At 39.5% G+C, this 18,591-nt stretch overlaps 1 protein-coding gene across 5 annotated transcripts in view; it reads left to right on the plus strand.

The window, feature by feature from the left end:
• The first annotated feature begins 7,553 nt into the window (after positions 1-7,553).
• Positions 7,554-18,591, plus strand: part of LOC149258365 (uncharacterized) — a 209,873-nt gene continuing 198,835 nt past the window's right edge. For 2 of the 5 annotated variants that reach the window (XM_089415217.1, XM_089415222.1), the window contains exons 1-2: positions 7,554-8,243; positions 8,369-8,502. In XM_089415217.1, coding sequence (XP_089271343.1) covers positions 7,991-8,243; positions 8,369-8,502 — 387 coding nt within the window. In that variant the 5' untranslated portion in view covers positions 7,554-7,990. The remainder of the gene's footprint in view (positions 8,244-8,368; positions 8,503-18,591) is intronic. The other 3 variants (XM_089415227.1, XM_089415230.1, XM_089415221.1) reach the window with 2 other exon arrangements.

Raw genomic sequence — 18,591 nt, forward strand, 5'->3', positions numbered from 1 at the left:
TACAATGAATAAAATTATGGGTACTACCCGAATCAATCGACACTATTACCTATTTCTTCTTGATATATTTTTTCTATCTTGAGGGTTTGAGGAGTTGTAATCCCTGCCAATGCATTACAAGATATGGTCAGATTCATTTCTTCTTTCTCTGGGGTTGGTTCTTGGTGTATATCCTCCTCTTTTGATGTTTCTTATTCTTTTTCTTCCTCCTCTTCACAATCTATGTAAAATAATTTCTTCTCAGCACACTTACGACCTTTAGTGTAGTTTCTATCACCACTGTAACAAAGCCCTTTTTCTATTTTTTCCTCCAATTATTGTGTTTTCAACCTTGTAGATTATGGAAGGCTAGGAGCAACAACACTTCCATCTTTATAGTTGTGAGTGGTAGACTTCCTTGTTGCCATAATTTTTCTTTCAACTTTTCTTGCTACCTTGAATGCCTTCTCCAATGAATTAGGTTCCCAAAGGCGAACCTCATGTTGGATGTTATCCTTTAAAGTACCTATGAAGACATCAATCCTATGATCCTATGAAATATCAATTACCCTGATATTTATTTTTTGGAATTCCTCAATGTGCTCTGACATTGAACCCTTTTGCTTGAGATTTATCAATTGGCTAAAGAAGGTGTTTCTCTCTGTATCCTCATAATGTGCTATCATTTCCTCTATAAAATTTACCAAGTGACAAGTGGTTTACGAGAAAAAAGCTATCGATAGCATACAAAATAATTAGGTTCTAAATAGAAACATGAAATGTGTACCTTTTGTGTGTGTTGCACATCATTTAGTTCAAAAAATTGCTCCATCTGTAGTATCCATGTTATCGAATCCTTGCCATCAAAATTCCTCATATCGATATTTGGATTGTTGTTGGTTTTTAATCCCAAGTTAGAATCTCTAAAATCATGATTAACATTCCTTTTCTTCTCATGATGAGTTTCATGGAATACATTTTTAGCGATTAGGAAGCATTTCTTGTAGCAACTTTGTTAAACCTTCCTTCAAACCTTCCATGTCTGCTTTTAAACCATTCACGTCACCTTTTATTTCTACTTTTAAACAATCCATGTCACCTTTTATTTGTAATTTTAAACCATCCATGTCCCCTTTTAAGCCATTCATGTCCCCTTTTAGTTCATCTTTGCCTGCTCTTTGTGAGAGCGAAATCTGTTGCACTTGGTCCCATAATTTTGATATATCATGTTGCAATGTTTCCTCTTCATGCATCATAGTAGAGCTTTCTAAGGGCTTAATGGGTGTATAATTCTTTTTTTGGGAGACATTTTAGAACCAAATGCTGATATCTCTGCTTCAATATGCCCTTGGTATCACTTCGAACTTGATTTTTCAAACAAAAGTTATGCAATTTATAAAAAAATACACACTTTTTTCTTCCTTTTAGGAGCTCGATCTTGAAATGGTTGTACCTATGTGATTTTCACTCTCCAAGGCCTGAAATTTCGTCCTATGGTAGCTCTTTGAGTCATCTTTCCAATTCCACGAGTCAAACCGATATTAGATTCCCTAAGATAAATTTATTCCTAATCTCCCACAATGACCTGGTTATGGACTAGTTCAGTAGATCGAACTTGTACTAAATGCCACGTGCTACTGTTTCAACCTTGATAATGATACACAAAAATCTAAATTCCGTGCACTTTTAGTCACGTTTTATGAAATCCAAATCCCATGCTCATAGAGAAAGTTATGACAATTTTCCACAAGTCACCTATTTGAGACTGAATTCTTGAGCATGCAAAAACCCTAACTTCTTCGGACTTGTTACTGCTCAAACTAGCAGGGATCCTAAAAGGGGATCCTTGAAGGGCTACTACTAGGATAAGGGAAATAATGGAGCAATAACCCACTATCACCTTGGCTAAGGCTCCCTACTCTTTACGAACTTTCACCAATGGGAGGAAACCCGTTATAACGAGTATCACTAAATGGATAGACCAATAATAGGGTGAGGGTGATCATTTTGGCTGATAAAGATTTTGGTTAGCGAGGAATTGAAAAACAGGGGATCTACTTAGGAAGCATTTTTGGAATTATATCAAAGTGAAAGTGTTGTGAAGGCTGTTAGCATAAAAAGTCAGCAAGGAGGGAAGTGTAAGAAAAATGAAGAATTTAGGGGTATCTAGCATTAGAAAGGAAAACAACAACAAGGAGGTAAACATGATAAAGAACCCAGGACTATTCAGACTCAACAAACAGAGTAGCATGAAAAGAAAGTCTAGAAGGTAAAGAAGAGTGTGAAAGTCAAGGTCGTGGTTTTAGAACCACCCCGGAGAATAACACGAGGGTTGTTGAAAAGTCATCATGCTTCTTCTAGTAAGAAGACGTTGAAACCTACTACTCCATATGAGGTTGAGGTCATTGAGGACTCTGATTCATCTAGGATAAAATATGTTTCTCTTGAAGAACTTCCACCATATATCCTTGTGGAAAACATATATGTGCAAGATAAGCTCTCTCTTATGGAAGGAGTAGTGGTAATGTGCACCCCTGTCACGATTCAAGAGCATAAGGAGGAGGAGGATGATGATGATGTTCCTCTGGTATCTTTGATGAAGAAGGCTGAGAGACAAAAGATGAGTGATGAGCAAGAAGTGGAACAAAAATGAGTTCAGGAGTAGAAGAAAGAATAAAAGCATGAGGATGGTGTTCCTCTTACGTCCATGGTAGAAGAAATGAAGATACAAGAAGAAGAAAAGGGAAAGGAGGAATTGAAGGACTCTTCTCTCATGAAGAAGGTAAATAAAATTCAAAAGTTGAAACAAAAGATTCACGAGCTTGAGGTCTTGAATAGGTGTGTGGAAACTGAGAATGCAACATTAAGGATTGAGAATGGAAAACTGTTAGTAGCAATGGTTGAATTGAAGAAGCTAGTGAGAAAGTGGAGATTCCATGCGACCCATATAATAACTCGTGTTAAGAAGTTGGAAAGACGTATGAGGAAGGCTCGAGTGAAGAAGGTTAAAGCAAAGGGTTCAAGAATCAATATCCAAATCCAAAAATGAGAAGGAAGGGTTTTCCAATTTTAGTTTTTTGCAGAGGTTAGTGGTTGTGTGAGGACACACAACAAGATGAGATTGGGGGAATGTTGGTTATCATAATTGTCTTACTTTTTACCTAAATTAACCTACCTTAGCCTTCGTTTCACAACTCAAATAAGACCTCTATGCAAGTATTTTTGGTTTTTTTTAATGATTCTTTGGGTAAATGGATAATGTATTCTTATCTTAATTAATGGTCAAATAGGTCGATGTTTTTCTATGTAACTTACCATTTACATTACCTTATGACTTTTGCAATACATGTTCACTAATTCGAAATCAAAGTGGTTATGGTACAGGAAGATCCCGAGATTCCTACACTTACTTTGATTCCTGCACCAAATGTGGAAGGTCGTTGATTCGAGAAGTCCAACTAGGAGTCGGTCTCAGCTGTCAAAGAGAAAGGCGCACATTCACTCCTGAATTTTTGTTCCTGTCTTCCTGTAAATGGCTTGGAGCGTTTGAGGGTTTCCAAAGATAGGGATTAGTTTCCAACAACTTCATCTTTTGTTATCAACTTTATATGGCTGTAAGCCGATGTAATTTGTATATATATCAAGTTAGATTAGGGTGTAGGTTAGCGACACTATGGACAATTTTTGGTGTTTTTATTCTAAGAAGATTGTATCGCCATAACCTCTTTGGAGTTGGATCTGTCATTATATGATATGTATTGAGCATAGACTTTTGTTATTTAATAAAAGAGGGTCAATGCCAAGTTCAAGCATTTGTTTCGTCTATTTCTTGTGATGATAAATCTGTTCTCATAGATTAACCTCTTTCCTTAGAAAAGGGGAAACAAGTTGGTTGGCTAGGGCCCAACCAACCTAACTCGTTCTCCCTCTATCTATTGTATTGTGTGATAAGTAAATGGTGTGGTTGTTATCTGTGTGTGAAGGTTGCTTGTAACAGGTGTATATGACAGGATAAACCCCCATGCAATCTTTTTGAAGAAAGTAATGGAGGTTCAGATCTGAACTTTGCATTCATATTTGGGTTTGCCTCTTAAAGTTTAAGGTTGAAGAAATATTTACGTTTATTGTAAGATGCAATAAGGATTTGGATTTGGAAAGTTCCTTTTGTTTTCAAACTCACCTCTTCAGTTGAAAGTTTAATATATACTATGTGTTGTGTGTGTGTGTGTATATATATATATATATATTAGATTGTCTATATGCATAAAGCAATTGAAAACCTATGCTCTGGTGATTGTTATTATTTTATAGTGTCAATGTGTGAGGGGAATTGTTATTTTTCTCCTTAGAACTTTATGATTTAAATGTTACATCTTATTTTTGGTCCTGTTGAATTCAAATTATCATTTGGCTACTTGGGTAGCTCGGGTACAAGAACATAATATTGTTGTCACTAATTAATCTGAATTTATCGGGTGAATCCTCCTTGCAAAGTAATGTTTTTCATCTCTAATAAACACAAAAGTTTATCTCAAATACAGTATTAATCAAACCAGAACAGGGTATAAACGAAACTATATTTATGAGGTGATCTCTTTATTTTTGCGCAAGAGTTTAATATTTTCTCTGTTATTTGATAAAGTCTTCATCTTATCTTGAGATTTATGCATTGAGTAGTTAGAGGGAGTATGATGTGTGTGAGGATTTTATCTTGATTCAAGCAAGGTTTCTTTCCACATTAGTTCAGTTCGGGCTTGTTGCACAATAATTTTTTTAGTACAGGAACAAAGGATTGTTGAGTGCAGGAACAAAGGATTGTTGAGTGCAGGAACATAGTTGTTTTATTTTCCTAGTACATGAACATAGTTGTTTTGTCTTTCCTAGTACAGGAATTGAGTGCAGGAATATATTTGTTTCGAAAAGTTTTTTAGTGCAGGAACAGGTTTGTTTAAAAATGATTGAGCTTGCATGGTTTAGAATGAATCTTGAGTTTGCTTTCTTTTGAAACATTTTCCAAAGTCTCTGATTGTTATTTTTTGAGTGAGGGTCCAGTCTCTGGAGTGGGGTGGTGTCATTGTGTTAACAGTGCAGGAATAGAACTAAAAGGATTTATTTGAGGTTGTTCATTTGAACTTGAGTGATTTAATTGCAAGGATAAAGATAAGATTTACAGAGTGAACCCATAACCCTTGGCATTACTTATGCTATGCCTCGAAGCTTATGAAGCCCTGGTTTGATAATTAAGTGTTGAGGAATTGAATTTCAATTCTATCACTCAACACTTCCGGATCCACTTGTCCCTACATGGAAAAATGGTCGTACTAGGTCAATAGGTATTGCAAAGAGGTTAGATTGGTATTTGGTTCATGAGAACCTGGTGGAGAGGTTTAGTGTTTTGAGATAATGGGTTACCCTTGCGAGTTTATCAGATCATGAACCATTTTTTGAAGTGGAGTGGGGATGTCGTGAGGCCTCCCTTATAAATTTAATCATGCATGGCTGAAAGATAAGGAATTTAATGAATTGGCTCGAGATTTTTGGATTTTGTTTGAAAATGAATTACAAATTTCTAAGATGGAGGTGGTTCAGAGAAAGCTCTATGAACTAAAGTCGGTTGTAAAAGTATGGGAAAGTTGAAAAAAGAGGAAACATATATAGGAATTGAGGGACATAGACCAGAACATTATGTAATTATATGATCCAAATTCACTGAGTTTCTTTTTGGAGACCAGCAAGGAATTAATTATAGCTCTTGAATGTCGCACGTGCAAGCTACTATCATTACATGAGGAAAAATGGAAACTAAAAAGTCATGCCATATTGTTTTATGAAGGGGATAAAAACATAAAGTTCTACCATCAATATGAGACAAATAGGCAGAGGCAGAATACCATTTGGGGGATGTATGATGAAGGGGGTCAATATATCACATCTCTTAAGGAATTATAGAAAGGGGCCATTGATTATTTTGTGAAGATGAATACAGGTAAGGTAGATGTGGATCTAACGAACCAATTAGATAACATGCATATATATCCAAATATGTTTAACATAGAAGATAATCAACGTATTGGTAAGCCTATTACTATTGAGGAAGTGGCGACAATTTTATAATCATTTGCAAAGGATAAGAGTCCAAGATAGGATGAATGGTTGGTGGGGCTGTTTCTACACTTCATGGATATTATGGGACAAACCTTCTTCTTATGGTAAAGGAGTCACAGACTGCATGCAAAATTTATGGGGCAATTAATTGCACTTCCATTGCACTGATTCCTAAAGTTACTTTTCCAAAATGTTTGCAGACTATTGACCCATCTCTTTTTGCAAACACTGTTTATAAGCTCACATCCAAGATTATTAAAGCAACGTTATCAAAATGCATCACTAAGGCACAATTTGGGTTTCGGAACATCGACTGATGCAAGATGCGGTGGTGATTGCTCAAGTATGTATCCATTCCACCAAGGTAAAGAAAAAACATGTTATGTTAATGAAATTAGATTTGATGAATGCTTACGAATGCATGGATTGGATTTCTTGAGATTGGTCTTACAAAAAATTGGTTTGTCTGTGATGAATGTTGACTGGATCATGGCATGCATTATGTCAGTACATTATGTTGTTCTTATAAATGGTGTCCCATCTATATTTTTCAATGCCTCTTGTGGACTTCATCAGGGATGTTCTCTCTCCCCACTTATATTTTTGCTGGTCATTGACGGGTTAAGCAAAAAAAATTCAAAGGCACAATCATTGGATTACTTCTCACTTTTTTCGATTACTTGTAATATCTCTATCACACACCTCATATTTGTGGATGATGTTCTTCTCATGGGGTTGGTTTCTGTATTGAAGTGGAACTATTTGTATCAGATCATATGCACTTTTGGTGATGCATTTGGTCTCTTTATGAATAAATCAAAATCTATATTGATTATTACTTTGCCAAATGAATTGTCCATTGTAGAGATTACAAATATATTCAGGATTGATGTTGTGCCATTGGACTGTGGTTTTAAGTATTTGGGCTTTATCCTGAAACCAAATAAATATGGGACAAAGGACTAGTGTTGGATAATGGACAATTTTGAGAGGAGATTGTCACCATGATCAAATAAATGGCTCACTTTTGGGGGTCGATTGTTACTCATCCAGTGTATCTTTACATATTATTTCTATCTATTGGATGCACCTCTATCTTATGCCAAAGAATATTGTCATCCAAATTAATTCCGTAATTTCAAATTTTATTTGGGCAGGATCCAAGGGCCCAAATAGAATTTGGATGACAATTCTAGCCTTGTGGAGAGGCTAGAATACATGAGATTTTTATTTTAATAATAATTATTCCAACATTTTTTAAAAATTATTTCGACAACTTTATTTATTTTAATAATGAATAAAATATCTACTGAAAACTTTTAGAATTTTTAAAATTCACACCTAATTTAGTTTCCAAAAACATTAACAACTACGATAATTAACTATAAAACATTTGTCATATATATATTTTTAATTACAAAAGCTATATTTTCATTTAAATTATGTATGAGACTTGGCCATTTCTCAGAGGCATTATACCAAAGAGACGCCGATACGGAGAATGAGCTGTTCACTTGTGAACCGTTAAATTACACACCATGAATGTTCTCGGATTGTGTCTGTCTGTATTTTACCTTAAACGTGATCATCAGGGCGAATATTTGCAATCGTTTGGGAGCAACCCAGTGAGAAGCGGAACCCGGTAACGAGTTTGAACACTCCGATTCATACCCGTAAACACATGAGAATTGGACTATTTAATACCAAAAGTCCAACATTACCATGTCAACATTACCACAGGAAAGGACTATTTAATACCAAAAGTCCAACATGATAAAATCCGACTTTATTCATTGAAAAATTGTGCCCATGTCCCAGCAGCCTCTGTGAGCGTTGACAGACGTTCTAGTCATTTTCAAATCATCAATTCGGCATATTAGAGCATTACCTCCATTGATGATCGAAAATGCAAAATAATATGGATTTGTACTTGAGAGCTTCAGTGGTGGGAGACGAGCATGTCTTGGCGCCTATTCTGTGTCGTGCATTCACACAATTCAATATATCTGTTGGAATTCCTCCTCATGTAGATTACGATAATGTTGAGACATCCAAGAAATTCCTGCACGGAATGTTACAATCACCAACCAGCTATGGAATTACTGCCTTCGACAAAGCCTCCGGATTACCAATTGGAGCTGCCTTCCTCAATTATACAGGCAACCATTCTAACTTCACTTAAGTGTAATGGGAATGTTTTTCTGTCATGGCATGTTGCATGGAGTTTCATTGTTAGAGCACGGGAAGGAGGGGAATCCCTTCTTATTGTCTTCTGTTTGTTCAGGTGAAACTGTTCAAGCAATTGGGCCTCTTTTTGTCGATCCTGATCGGAGCAATAAAGGAGTAGGGAGGGCACTTACGAATGCCCTGATAGAGAGAGCAAACGCTACAAATGCTATGTCTATCCGTCTTGTTCAAGTAAGCTGCCCTTATTTTATACTGTCTTTCTGTCTTTGAATTTCATTACAAGTTTGGCTCGTACAAGTTCAGCTTAAGTAGTTCTTAGAGTTTATTTTTGCAAAGTGAGCTATGATGTTACATGTTATTAGGGGTTATAATATGTAGTCCAGTAGTTTGAATATGATAAACATGATGCTATCTGGCAAACATTTGGGTTTTAGTCAGACCACAAGTGCATTCTAGAGCCCAGTTAAGGGGCTCTATCTAGTATCAACATATCCTGTCTGTATAATACTCGGTCCGTATGATTATTTATTTTAATAATTCTTCAATATACCTCGAGGTTAACTTGGCAGACCTAATGCTGATACGAAGTTGTTCATAGTAAACAGTATATAAAATCACCGTCTCTTAACCCTGATCTATGTGTCAAGAGGTAACAAATTCTTCAATGTTGTTATATCAGTTTAGACAGATCCGGGTTTAAGATGGATGCGTGCTACCACAATAAATATCAAAAGAGGAGTTCTCGCATGGTGTAACCACCTCCCACCCCCTTAACCATCTCAAGCTGTGGAGGGTTACTTGTTCGTTTTGACCCAATCTCAGAGATCTGTTATGAAGATGGAGTTAGCAAAAACTTCATTTCTGTAATCTTTGTGGAATTTAATTCTGATACCACCATTGTGATCAGCTCGTCAAGAGCTTTCTAACAATATAAAATTTAACTCAATTTGTGTTCCGGATCAAAAGTTTGGCCTATTAAAAGGACTATATTGTCCCATTGTCCATGTGGTGTCCATGTGGCCTCCATCGAACTTGAGTGATCTTGACACATCATCCTGAGAGGGCCCAGAGTTCTCGGTCCACATCGTACTGACATAGCTGCCTGCATCAGGCAGCGAATCACTAAGAAGAGTGGGTGGTGGGCGGTCTCCCTATGGCAGGCTGCCCACCTTAGAACCATAGCCAGAACGACCTAACTTCTATCGGCTAAACAACCTAACTTCTATTGGCTATTCGTTACAAAGTTACAACATACCAACTCATGGTGGTGGGTAGTGGCCCAGCGGCACAATTCCACAAGCCAGAACCTCCATCAGATCGACTCCTAGGAATTGGGCTCTCCTAGCTTCCCTTTGTTCCAACCCCAGTGGAAAACGTCAAGGCCTAAAGGCACGAGACCCGACTTTATTATACTAGGTGCCCAAGGTGGAGCCCACTAGCCCATGTCATCTCGGTGTCTCAGTGTTGGGGTTCGTCCCTTTGCTCCAAACTTAATTGAAAAATGTCGAGGTCTACTCTTTACTCTATTTCAGTAGATTTCTTGTGGGCTGTTGATCCAGATAGATATTGGTGGCCACCTGCCTATTCCACTTGGATCCCCACCATTGTTTGTTTTTTTTTTGTTTTGTTTTTGTTTTTGTTTTGTTTTGTTTTTGCTTTTTTTGTTTTGTTTTTTGGTTTTGTTTTGTTTGTTTGTTTGTTTTTGTTTTGTTTGTTTGTTTATTTTTGTTTGTTTGTTTTTGTTTTTGTTTTGTTTGTTTGTTTGTTTTTGTTTGTTTGTTTGTTTTTGTTTGTTTGTTTTTTTGTTTTTTCTAGTTTCCTTAATTGTATCACAATTTATTATTTTTGGCAGTTTTTCAGGTCTTGAACTTCCGGAGCCGTTTTGAGGCCTTAAACGACATTTTTTTGGAAAACAGACAAATGTAAGTCTTGCAGTTTAAAGTTATAGTTCTCGGATAGATCTTTCTAACGAGGTATTGTGCACGTCAAACGAAGATCGTATGCCAAAGTTACGACCCTCAGAGGTTGATGTATCAGTTTATCCCAACAGAGCCCATAGTTTTGGTGCTTTATCTCCTAGGGTTAGGTTTTTGGATGTTTAGGGTTTTCTATTGTTTTTAAATAATAAATAGGCCTTCGAGTCTCATTGTAACACAGTTTAGAGGCATGTAGCCACCACATCTATTTTCAGAGATAAGCTACCATCGCCCGAGCTAGTTTATTTCCATTTTGTATGTGAGCATAGTTCAATTCTTTGATATTAATGAAATGAAGTTTTATTTCTGCTACATCTATGTGTTTATGTTTATATCTGTATTTTGTTGTGTTCCCACTTAAGTCCGGATGAGCGGTCTGCTCTTTCTCTATTTTTCTTTGCATGTCCCCAATGAGGTTAGGGTATAAGGAGTTAGGGCGCAAACTGGTTGAACCTTTGCAAGACTAGCCTTGCAAACCTCGATGACCTCCCATGGCGGAAGAAAAGAAAGATGAGATAGCAGGAAATCCTTTCAAAATATTGCTCAAGGAGGCCCTTGAGCTACAGAGGAACACGATGATGGAAAACTTTGCCCAGATCCTTTGGCGGCTACCCATAGGCGACTCATCTTCATCCAACAGCCACTCTAGAGGTGGCACTACTTTTAAGGTACAAGTTAATTTTGACATTCCCATATTTGAAGGCCAGATAGATGCAAATGATGTAGATAGATGGTTAAATATGTTGGAAGGATATTTTTCATTTCATGATTTTTTCAATTGGGAAAAGATTACTTTTTCACTCCTCAAAGCCACCCCCCATGTCAAGGATTGGTGGGAAGCCTACTGTGAGCAAAATGACAAGAGGGAATCCTCATTGTTTTCAGCCGCACCCACTTGGAATTCTTTTCGAGTTGCTATCAAGGAACAATATTACCCTGTCGGGAGTTATGAAGATAAATATATAACGTGGACCATGTTAGTTTTTGTAGCATCAGATGTGTTCTAGCCTTGAAATCTTGTGGAGAGGCTAGAATACATGAGATCTTTAAAACCCATAAATCGTTTCTGGAAATTCTGCCTAGAAATGACTTAATTAGATTATTAACCAATTTTTAAATATTTCGTAAGCTTAAACTTAGGGAATATGGTTAATTAATCAATATTAATTAAGTCAAGGCGTGAATCATCTAGAAACTCACACAGATCAACTCCAAGATGATCCTAGCCATCGATTATGTTTTAATCTTAGTCGTTGGTGCTCCAACAGAGGATTATAAGAGGAGGTCGATGTGATGATGGAGAATACACTTGAAAGGTTCGATTTCCAGAGTAGTAATAGTCAGTTGTTGGATAGAGAGCCTGAGATCGAAGCAGTGAGAGAGGGGCAGAGACTATGAAGACGGAGGAAGATTTCTAGATCCGGTGAGTGCATTTCAGAGTGGCAGAAGAGCCACAGATAGGCTGACGCTGGGGCAGCGCAGTAGCCTCTAGAGGCAATTTCGATTCTGCTGGGGGAAGACAAGTTTCAGTGCTAGAAGCTAGACAGAGGTTTCGAGGTCGGGAGAGACATTTTCCCAGATAGCAACAGAATATACGGCTTGAGGAGAGGTTGTTCCAGACTGAGTGCAGAAGGAACTGCGCTAGGGTGATGCAGTAGCTGTGCAGAGCAAGTTTGGACGACTCACTTGGAGCTAAGGTTAGAGCCTGGATTTGTTTGTGGGGTGAGGAAATTTCCTCACTAGATTTTCGCCAGTGTTTTCTCTGCAGGATTGCCAGTATTCGACATCTAGATTATACTCAGATTATTTCACTGCTGCTTAATAATTAAACCCTCAGTTGTTGTACCAGTTTTCCCAAGTTGGGTTTTTCTGGGGACTTTTGTCCAAAAATAACTGTGTTATTCTTATGTATGTGTGCTAACATTTCTTCCAGCATTTATTCTTTTGCAGTTTTATTTGCGTATATTACAGTGTGATTTATCAGTGTTTGCCGTAGCAAACAACAAATAAATTGTTAAATTAAATTAACAATTAGGAGAATAATTTCCAGTTGCTACAATAAGATTTCGGTTTGGAATTTTCACAGACCATGCTGCGGCAGGGAAGGGACCAAGATGTGGCAAAGTTCACAAATGTTTTCATGTCCTTCGCACGAATCTAGGTATCAAGGATTATGAGTGGCATTTGGTACTCAAGTACCACGACTGTCTACATAAGTACATTCAGGACGAAATGGAGTTCCTAGACATCTTCTCGCTCGGTGCCGCATATCGATATGCTGTCAAGATCAAACAGAAGTTTAAACAGAAGAAGTGAGACTTTGGATCTGTGAATCTGAAGCAAGGGAAAAGCACCCCCAAACCGTAGAACAAAGGACAAATCCAAGGCGGGGCAACCCAGGACAACCCATTGAAGCTGTAAGCGAAGAACAACACCACGAAGACAAAGAAGGACATAGGGAAGTGGTGTGAGTTCCATAAGAGCCCCACTCACGACACGGGTGAGTGTCTAGCCAAGCAGTCACTGGTGGCCGAGCTAAAGGCTTCCGAATCAGATGCATGTTCCGAATCTAAGTCAAAACCCAACAAGGGGAATGACAAAGGAAAGAAGATTATTGATGTGGAGCCTAGTGCCACCGTGTCCACCACCAAGATCCAGAAGATTGAGCCTGAAGATCTAGAGGAGGGAGAGCACCTCTTCCACTCATAGATGTGGGTGAAGGGTTCCCTGCTGCAGTTCATTGTCGATAGCAGGAGCCAAAAGAACCTCATTTCAACAGAGGTCGTGAAACGGCTGGGGCTACCAGCCACACCACACCCGCAGACGTACACTATCGGGTGGTTTCACGAAGGACAAGATCTTTGTGTCAGCCAATAGTGCTGCCTCCCCTACATCATCAAGCACTTCATAGATGAGGTACTGTGTGATGTTGCTCCTCTTGAAGTTTGTGATGTATTATTAGGCCAACTATACTTGTGGAAGCATCATGCTGTGTATGAGTCTGGGCCTCGCACTATTATTATTACTTTGCGCAGTAATATGTACAGGATACTGGAGGTAGCACCGCCTACTGCCATCTCTTTGATCTCTGCAAAGCAATGCAGTAAGATTATCTCTCAGATGAGGAAATTTGTCTTCCTCATGATTCGCCCTCAGGGCAAGAAAAAGATTGTGGCCACCTCCACAGCCCCCAGACAGGGCTCCTCTGCGCAATAGCAACAGATGGACAAGGTCATGGAGGAGTTCAGGGAAATCTTCACCTCACCCACAGGGGTACCCCTACACTGTCAAGTCAAGCACTCCATAGACCTGACCCCGAGCATGCCGCTACCCAATTGACCAATCCATCGACGCTCTGTTCTGGAGAACAATGAGATCAGAAGGCAGATTCAGGAGTTGTTGCAGAAAGGGCACATCAGGCTAAGTTCATCACCCTGTGGGAGGCTGATCGTGTTGGTATAGAAGAATGATGGAACCTGGAGGCTCTGTATTGATTATTAGGTGCTGAATAAGATCACTGTCTAGAATAGGTATCCAATATATTGAACCCTCCGATGTATGGAAGACCACCTTCAAATCCAAGGAGGGCATTTTTGAATGGTTGGTCATGCCTTTCGGGTTGACGAATGCCCCTGCAACCTTCATGCGACTGATGGACGACATCTTGCAGCCCTTCACCAACTTGTTCATGGTAGTGTACCTGGACGACATCTTGATCTTTAGTCGGAGTTGGGAAGAGCACATACACCATATCCGACAGGTCCTCCAAACCTTGCGATAGCACAAATTGTGTGCCAATTTGGAGAAATGCACTTTTGGTATTACCCAGGTTCAATATCTGGGGTACATCATTGATGAGCGAGGTGTATGTGTACCCAACCAAGATACAAGTTATTTGGGATTGGCCAGCCCCAACCACTCTCACAGAACTCCACAACTTTTTGGGTCTTTCAAATTTCTATCACAGGTTCGTGTTGGGATTCTCTCATATCACTTGGCCTTTGAGTCAAGTCACAAAGGGTGGAGCGAAAGAAAATTTCTTTTGGTCTGAATCCCAACAAAAGGCATTTGTCGAGTTGAAGCATCACCTCTGCTTTGCATTAGTGCTCACATTACCAGACCTGCAACAACCATTTGAAATTGAGACAGACGCCTTTGACTATGCTATTGGTGCAGTTCTTACCCAACAGGGGCATCTGGTGGCATATCACAGTGAGACACTTTCAGATATAGTCCAAAAGTATCCCACTTATGACAAAAAGATGTATTCCATTGTATAGGCCTGCTGACAATGGAAGCATTACATTATGGGGAAGGAAACGGTCATCCACACAGACCACCGACCCCTGCAGTTTATATAGACACAAGGAAAGTTGCAGAATGATCACCATCAGAAATGGTCCACATATTTGCAACAATTCCATTTGAACATCAAGTACAAGAAGGGTTGTACCAATAATGTTGTAGACTGTCTTAGTCGACCACTGGTTATGGCGCTAACCACTGTGCTCGACTCTTGTGGGCACGAGACTTCGGGATGGCTGCATCTTTACAAGAGTGATCCAGAATTCGACAACACGTACCAGAGGCTCCTAGAAGGCAGGAAAGTTCCAAATTTTCACCTCTAAGGCGCACTAATATGTCATCTGAGACACCTCTGTGTTCCTTCAAGCGAGCGTGGAAAGATGATTTGGGGCGCGCACTACAGTGGGGTCGCTAGACATTTCGGAGTAGAGAAAACAGTGGCAGTGTTGTAGAAGTATTTTTATTGGCCAAACCTTTGACAGGATGTTGGGAAGTACATCAGATCCTGCACTGCCTGCGCCTTTGCCAAACCGACAATCAAGAAGCAAGGCTTATATACCCCTTTGCCTACTCCTAGTCGACCGTGGGAATCCATTCCCATGGATTACATGTCGGGCCTTCCTTCTACTAAGCATGGCAACGACTGTGTTTTCGTGGTTGTCGATAGATTCTCTAAGATAGCCATTCTAGTGGCCTGCAAGAAGAGTATCACAGCAGAAGCCGCTGCTAAGCTCTTCTTTGAACGAGTGTGGGTACACTTTGGGATCCCATAGTCCATTATCTTAGATCAGGATAGTAGGTTTATGAATACATTTTGGTCGAGCCTCTAGTTGATGCTGGATACCAAGTTCACTAAGTCCATAGCCTTCCACCCCTAAACTGATGGCAAAACAGAGATCGTCAACAGGATGATCGTGCACATTCTGCGCATGTACAACTCGAAGCATCCTCGTACATGGGATGAAAACCTCCCCTTTGTCCAACACAGCTACAACAAAGCTCTCCATAGCTTAACTGGCCACAACCCCTTTCAGGTGCGGTTGGGATTCCAACCACTATGTCCCATTGATGTAGCCATACCATTTGCAACTACTCAGGCAAATTCGGCTCATGTCTAGTCTGAATTTGACAGGGCTAACAACTTCATTGAGCACATTCAGCACATCCGCCAGCAAGTCCATGACATATTGGACAGAGCCAATGCTAAGTACAAGCAGCGTCATGATCAACATCGGGCGCCCACAACTTCTAGATGGGTGACAAAGTTTGGTTACATTTGTAGGAGCGCCTCACTGGGCCCAACTGCAAGCTTTGCTCGCTCGAATATGGGCCATACATCATTACCAAGACTGTGGGAGACAATGCTTTTGAGCTCAGCATTCCCCCATTCCTTGGCCTGCACCCAATGTTCAATGTGGATCGCCTTCGACCATAATTTCCACCATTACTGGACATATCAAACATTGCAGAACAACTCACACCAACAAAGTTAAACCTAGAATGCATGGAATAGGCCACAACTAATCGGATCATGGACACACAGATCAAGAACACTCGCCAACAGAAGATCCAACTGTATCGGGTTGTCAAATCTGGCCAACTCCTGCACCAAGGCAAGTGGCTCACCAGGGACCAAGTTCAGCAGAAGTTTCCCCATCTCATGGAGGTACTCAATGCAATGGGGACCATTGCTTCCTAAGGGGGGAGGACTGATCCAGGTGGATATTGGTGGCCACCCGCCTATTCCACTTGGACCCCCACCATTATTGCTTTCATTTTCTCAGTTTACTTAATTGTAGCACAGTTTACTATTTTTGGCAGTTTTTCAAGATCTGAACTTTTGGAGCCATTTTGAGGCCCTAAACGATGTTTTTTTGGAAAAAGGGAAAACATGGCTTAATGACTAATGTTCGCATCGAACATTATAGTCCTCAGATAGATCCTTCTAACGAGGTATCGTGCACGTCAAACAAAGATCGTATGCCAAAGTTATAACCCCGAGAAGTTGATGTACCAATTTACCCCAACGGGGCCCATAGTTTTGGCGCTTCATCTCCTAGGGTTAGGTTTTTGGATGTTTAGGGTTTTCTAGTTTTTGAATAATAAATAGGCCTTCGAGCCTCATTGTAACACAGTTCAGAGGCATGTAGCCGCCACATCTCTTCTAAGAGATAAGCGACCATCGCCCGAGCTAGTTTATTTTCATTCTGTATGTGAGCATATTTCAATTCATTGATATTAATGAAATGGAGTTTTATTTTTGCTGCATCTATTTGCTTATGTTTATATCTGTATTTTATTGCGTTCTAGCATAAGTCTGAATCAACTGTTTAGACATAATTTGAGGAAGGTGTTTATTATAGTCAACTTGGTTATAAGCATACACATCTTGATAATGTTACAAGAGGGAATGTGGACCCTTTGATAGGTTGCATTAGTCTCCTGAGTAAATGAACTATTACAGTCTCAACCATAGCAATCTAATGAATGAACGTAGACCACACAGTCTGTTACATTAACCTTAAGCAAATAAATACACAACACAACCCAGTGATTTGTTAAATTCCTAACATCTAAGATATCATGCAAATCACGAGCATAACGATGATCTTCACCATTCATGCATTCATTAACATTCAGGAATATACAAGAGCTCATACCAAACATATGCAATTCATGGATAATATAGTTCATAACTCAATATATCAACACATTTGACTTATCTAAGTATGTAAAGATGGATGGCAATCGAAGGAGGGACTTCCACTCTCCACCCAACCATAGGTCAACTACATTATAGTCTTTCTTGCACTTGACCACCCCCAAACCGGATCCAAAGTATGAGGGGATGCTTGCTCAAGGAAATTCACACCAAAATTGGTAGACACCCATGAGATGAAGTTCACTATCTTGGTGGTTTAACAACTTCTCTTTGGTAGTAAGCACCATAATGACTCACTTCTCTGAGTTCAAACATAGGACTTCACCCAAGGTCAAGGTGGGCTATTGCTCAGTTCCAGGAGATTGAATCCACTGTTCATGTGGTTTAACAACTGACTTTTCATAGCAAGCATCAAAGGGGTTTGTAGTCCACTGTCTAGGTGGTTTAACAACTCTCTAGCAAGCACCACAGTGGCTCATATCACATTGTCCAAGTGGTTTAACAGATATACAACAAACACCACAGTGATTCAGTCATCCACTAAGCTTCCCATTGACCATTTGGGCTTAGACACACTGTTTAGTGGCCTCAAACCTATGTAATCGGATTTGTCCTACGGGGGCTACATGTCGCGAATCCGACACGATTCGTACAAATTCGAGTCCGGAAATCGTGACACGTAGTGTCCGATCAGGACACGATCGAATTCGGATCATGTCCTGATCGGACACTATGTGTCATGATTTCCGGACTCGAATCCGGCAAAACAACGACCCACAAAACTTTTTATGAGGGCTTTCCTCATTTATTTTTGCACATTCACTCATTTACTTTGCTTAGTGCTGTGGGTGTTTGGGAGCAAGGAGCAAAGGGTGTGGGAGCATTTTCAAGGAGATTCAAGCAACAAGTAAGTGCATTTTCTCTCTAATATTTTTGCATTTTTATTACAGCAGTTTGCAAATGCATTTCTTTTACAAATTTGTGCATTTTTTGTTTATTTCTTTATAGTATTCATGGCTCAATCAAGGGCAGTAGGGAAGGGGCAAAGGAAGGGGAAAAATGTACCCATTGGAGATGCCCCTCCTCTCCCAATTTCATCAGAGTCTGCTGCAAGTAATGTTGAGGGAAGACTTCCTCCTCAATGTAACATTGACAAATATCCCTTGTGGAAATATGTCACAAGAGAGCAAGGGCTAAGCAGCAAGGTGAAGGGAGGAGGCAATGTGAGTTGGAAATGCAACTATTGCCACAATACATTCACAAGCATATATTTCCATGTGAAAGGTCATTTTTTGGCTTTACTAGGTTGTGGGATTGGAGCTTGTACAAAGGTGCCTTTATCAAAGAGGAAAGAAATGGAAAGAGAGTCCAATGTTG

This window comes from Pinus tabuliformis, chromosome 6, assembly GCF_031772625.1.
Source record: "Pinus tabuliformis cultivar Carrire ecotype Pingquan chromosome 6, CPIR1, whole genome shotgun sequence".
Taxonomy (NCBI): Eukaryota; Viridiplantae; Streptophyta; class Pinopsida; order Pinales; family Pinaceae; genus Pinus; species Pinus tabuliformis.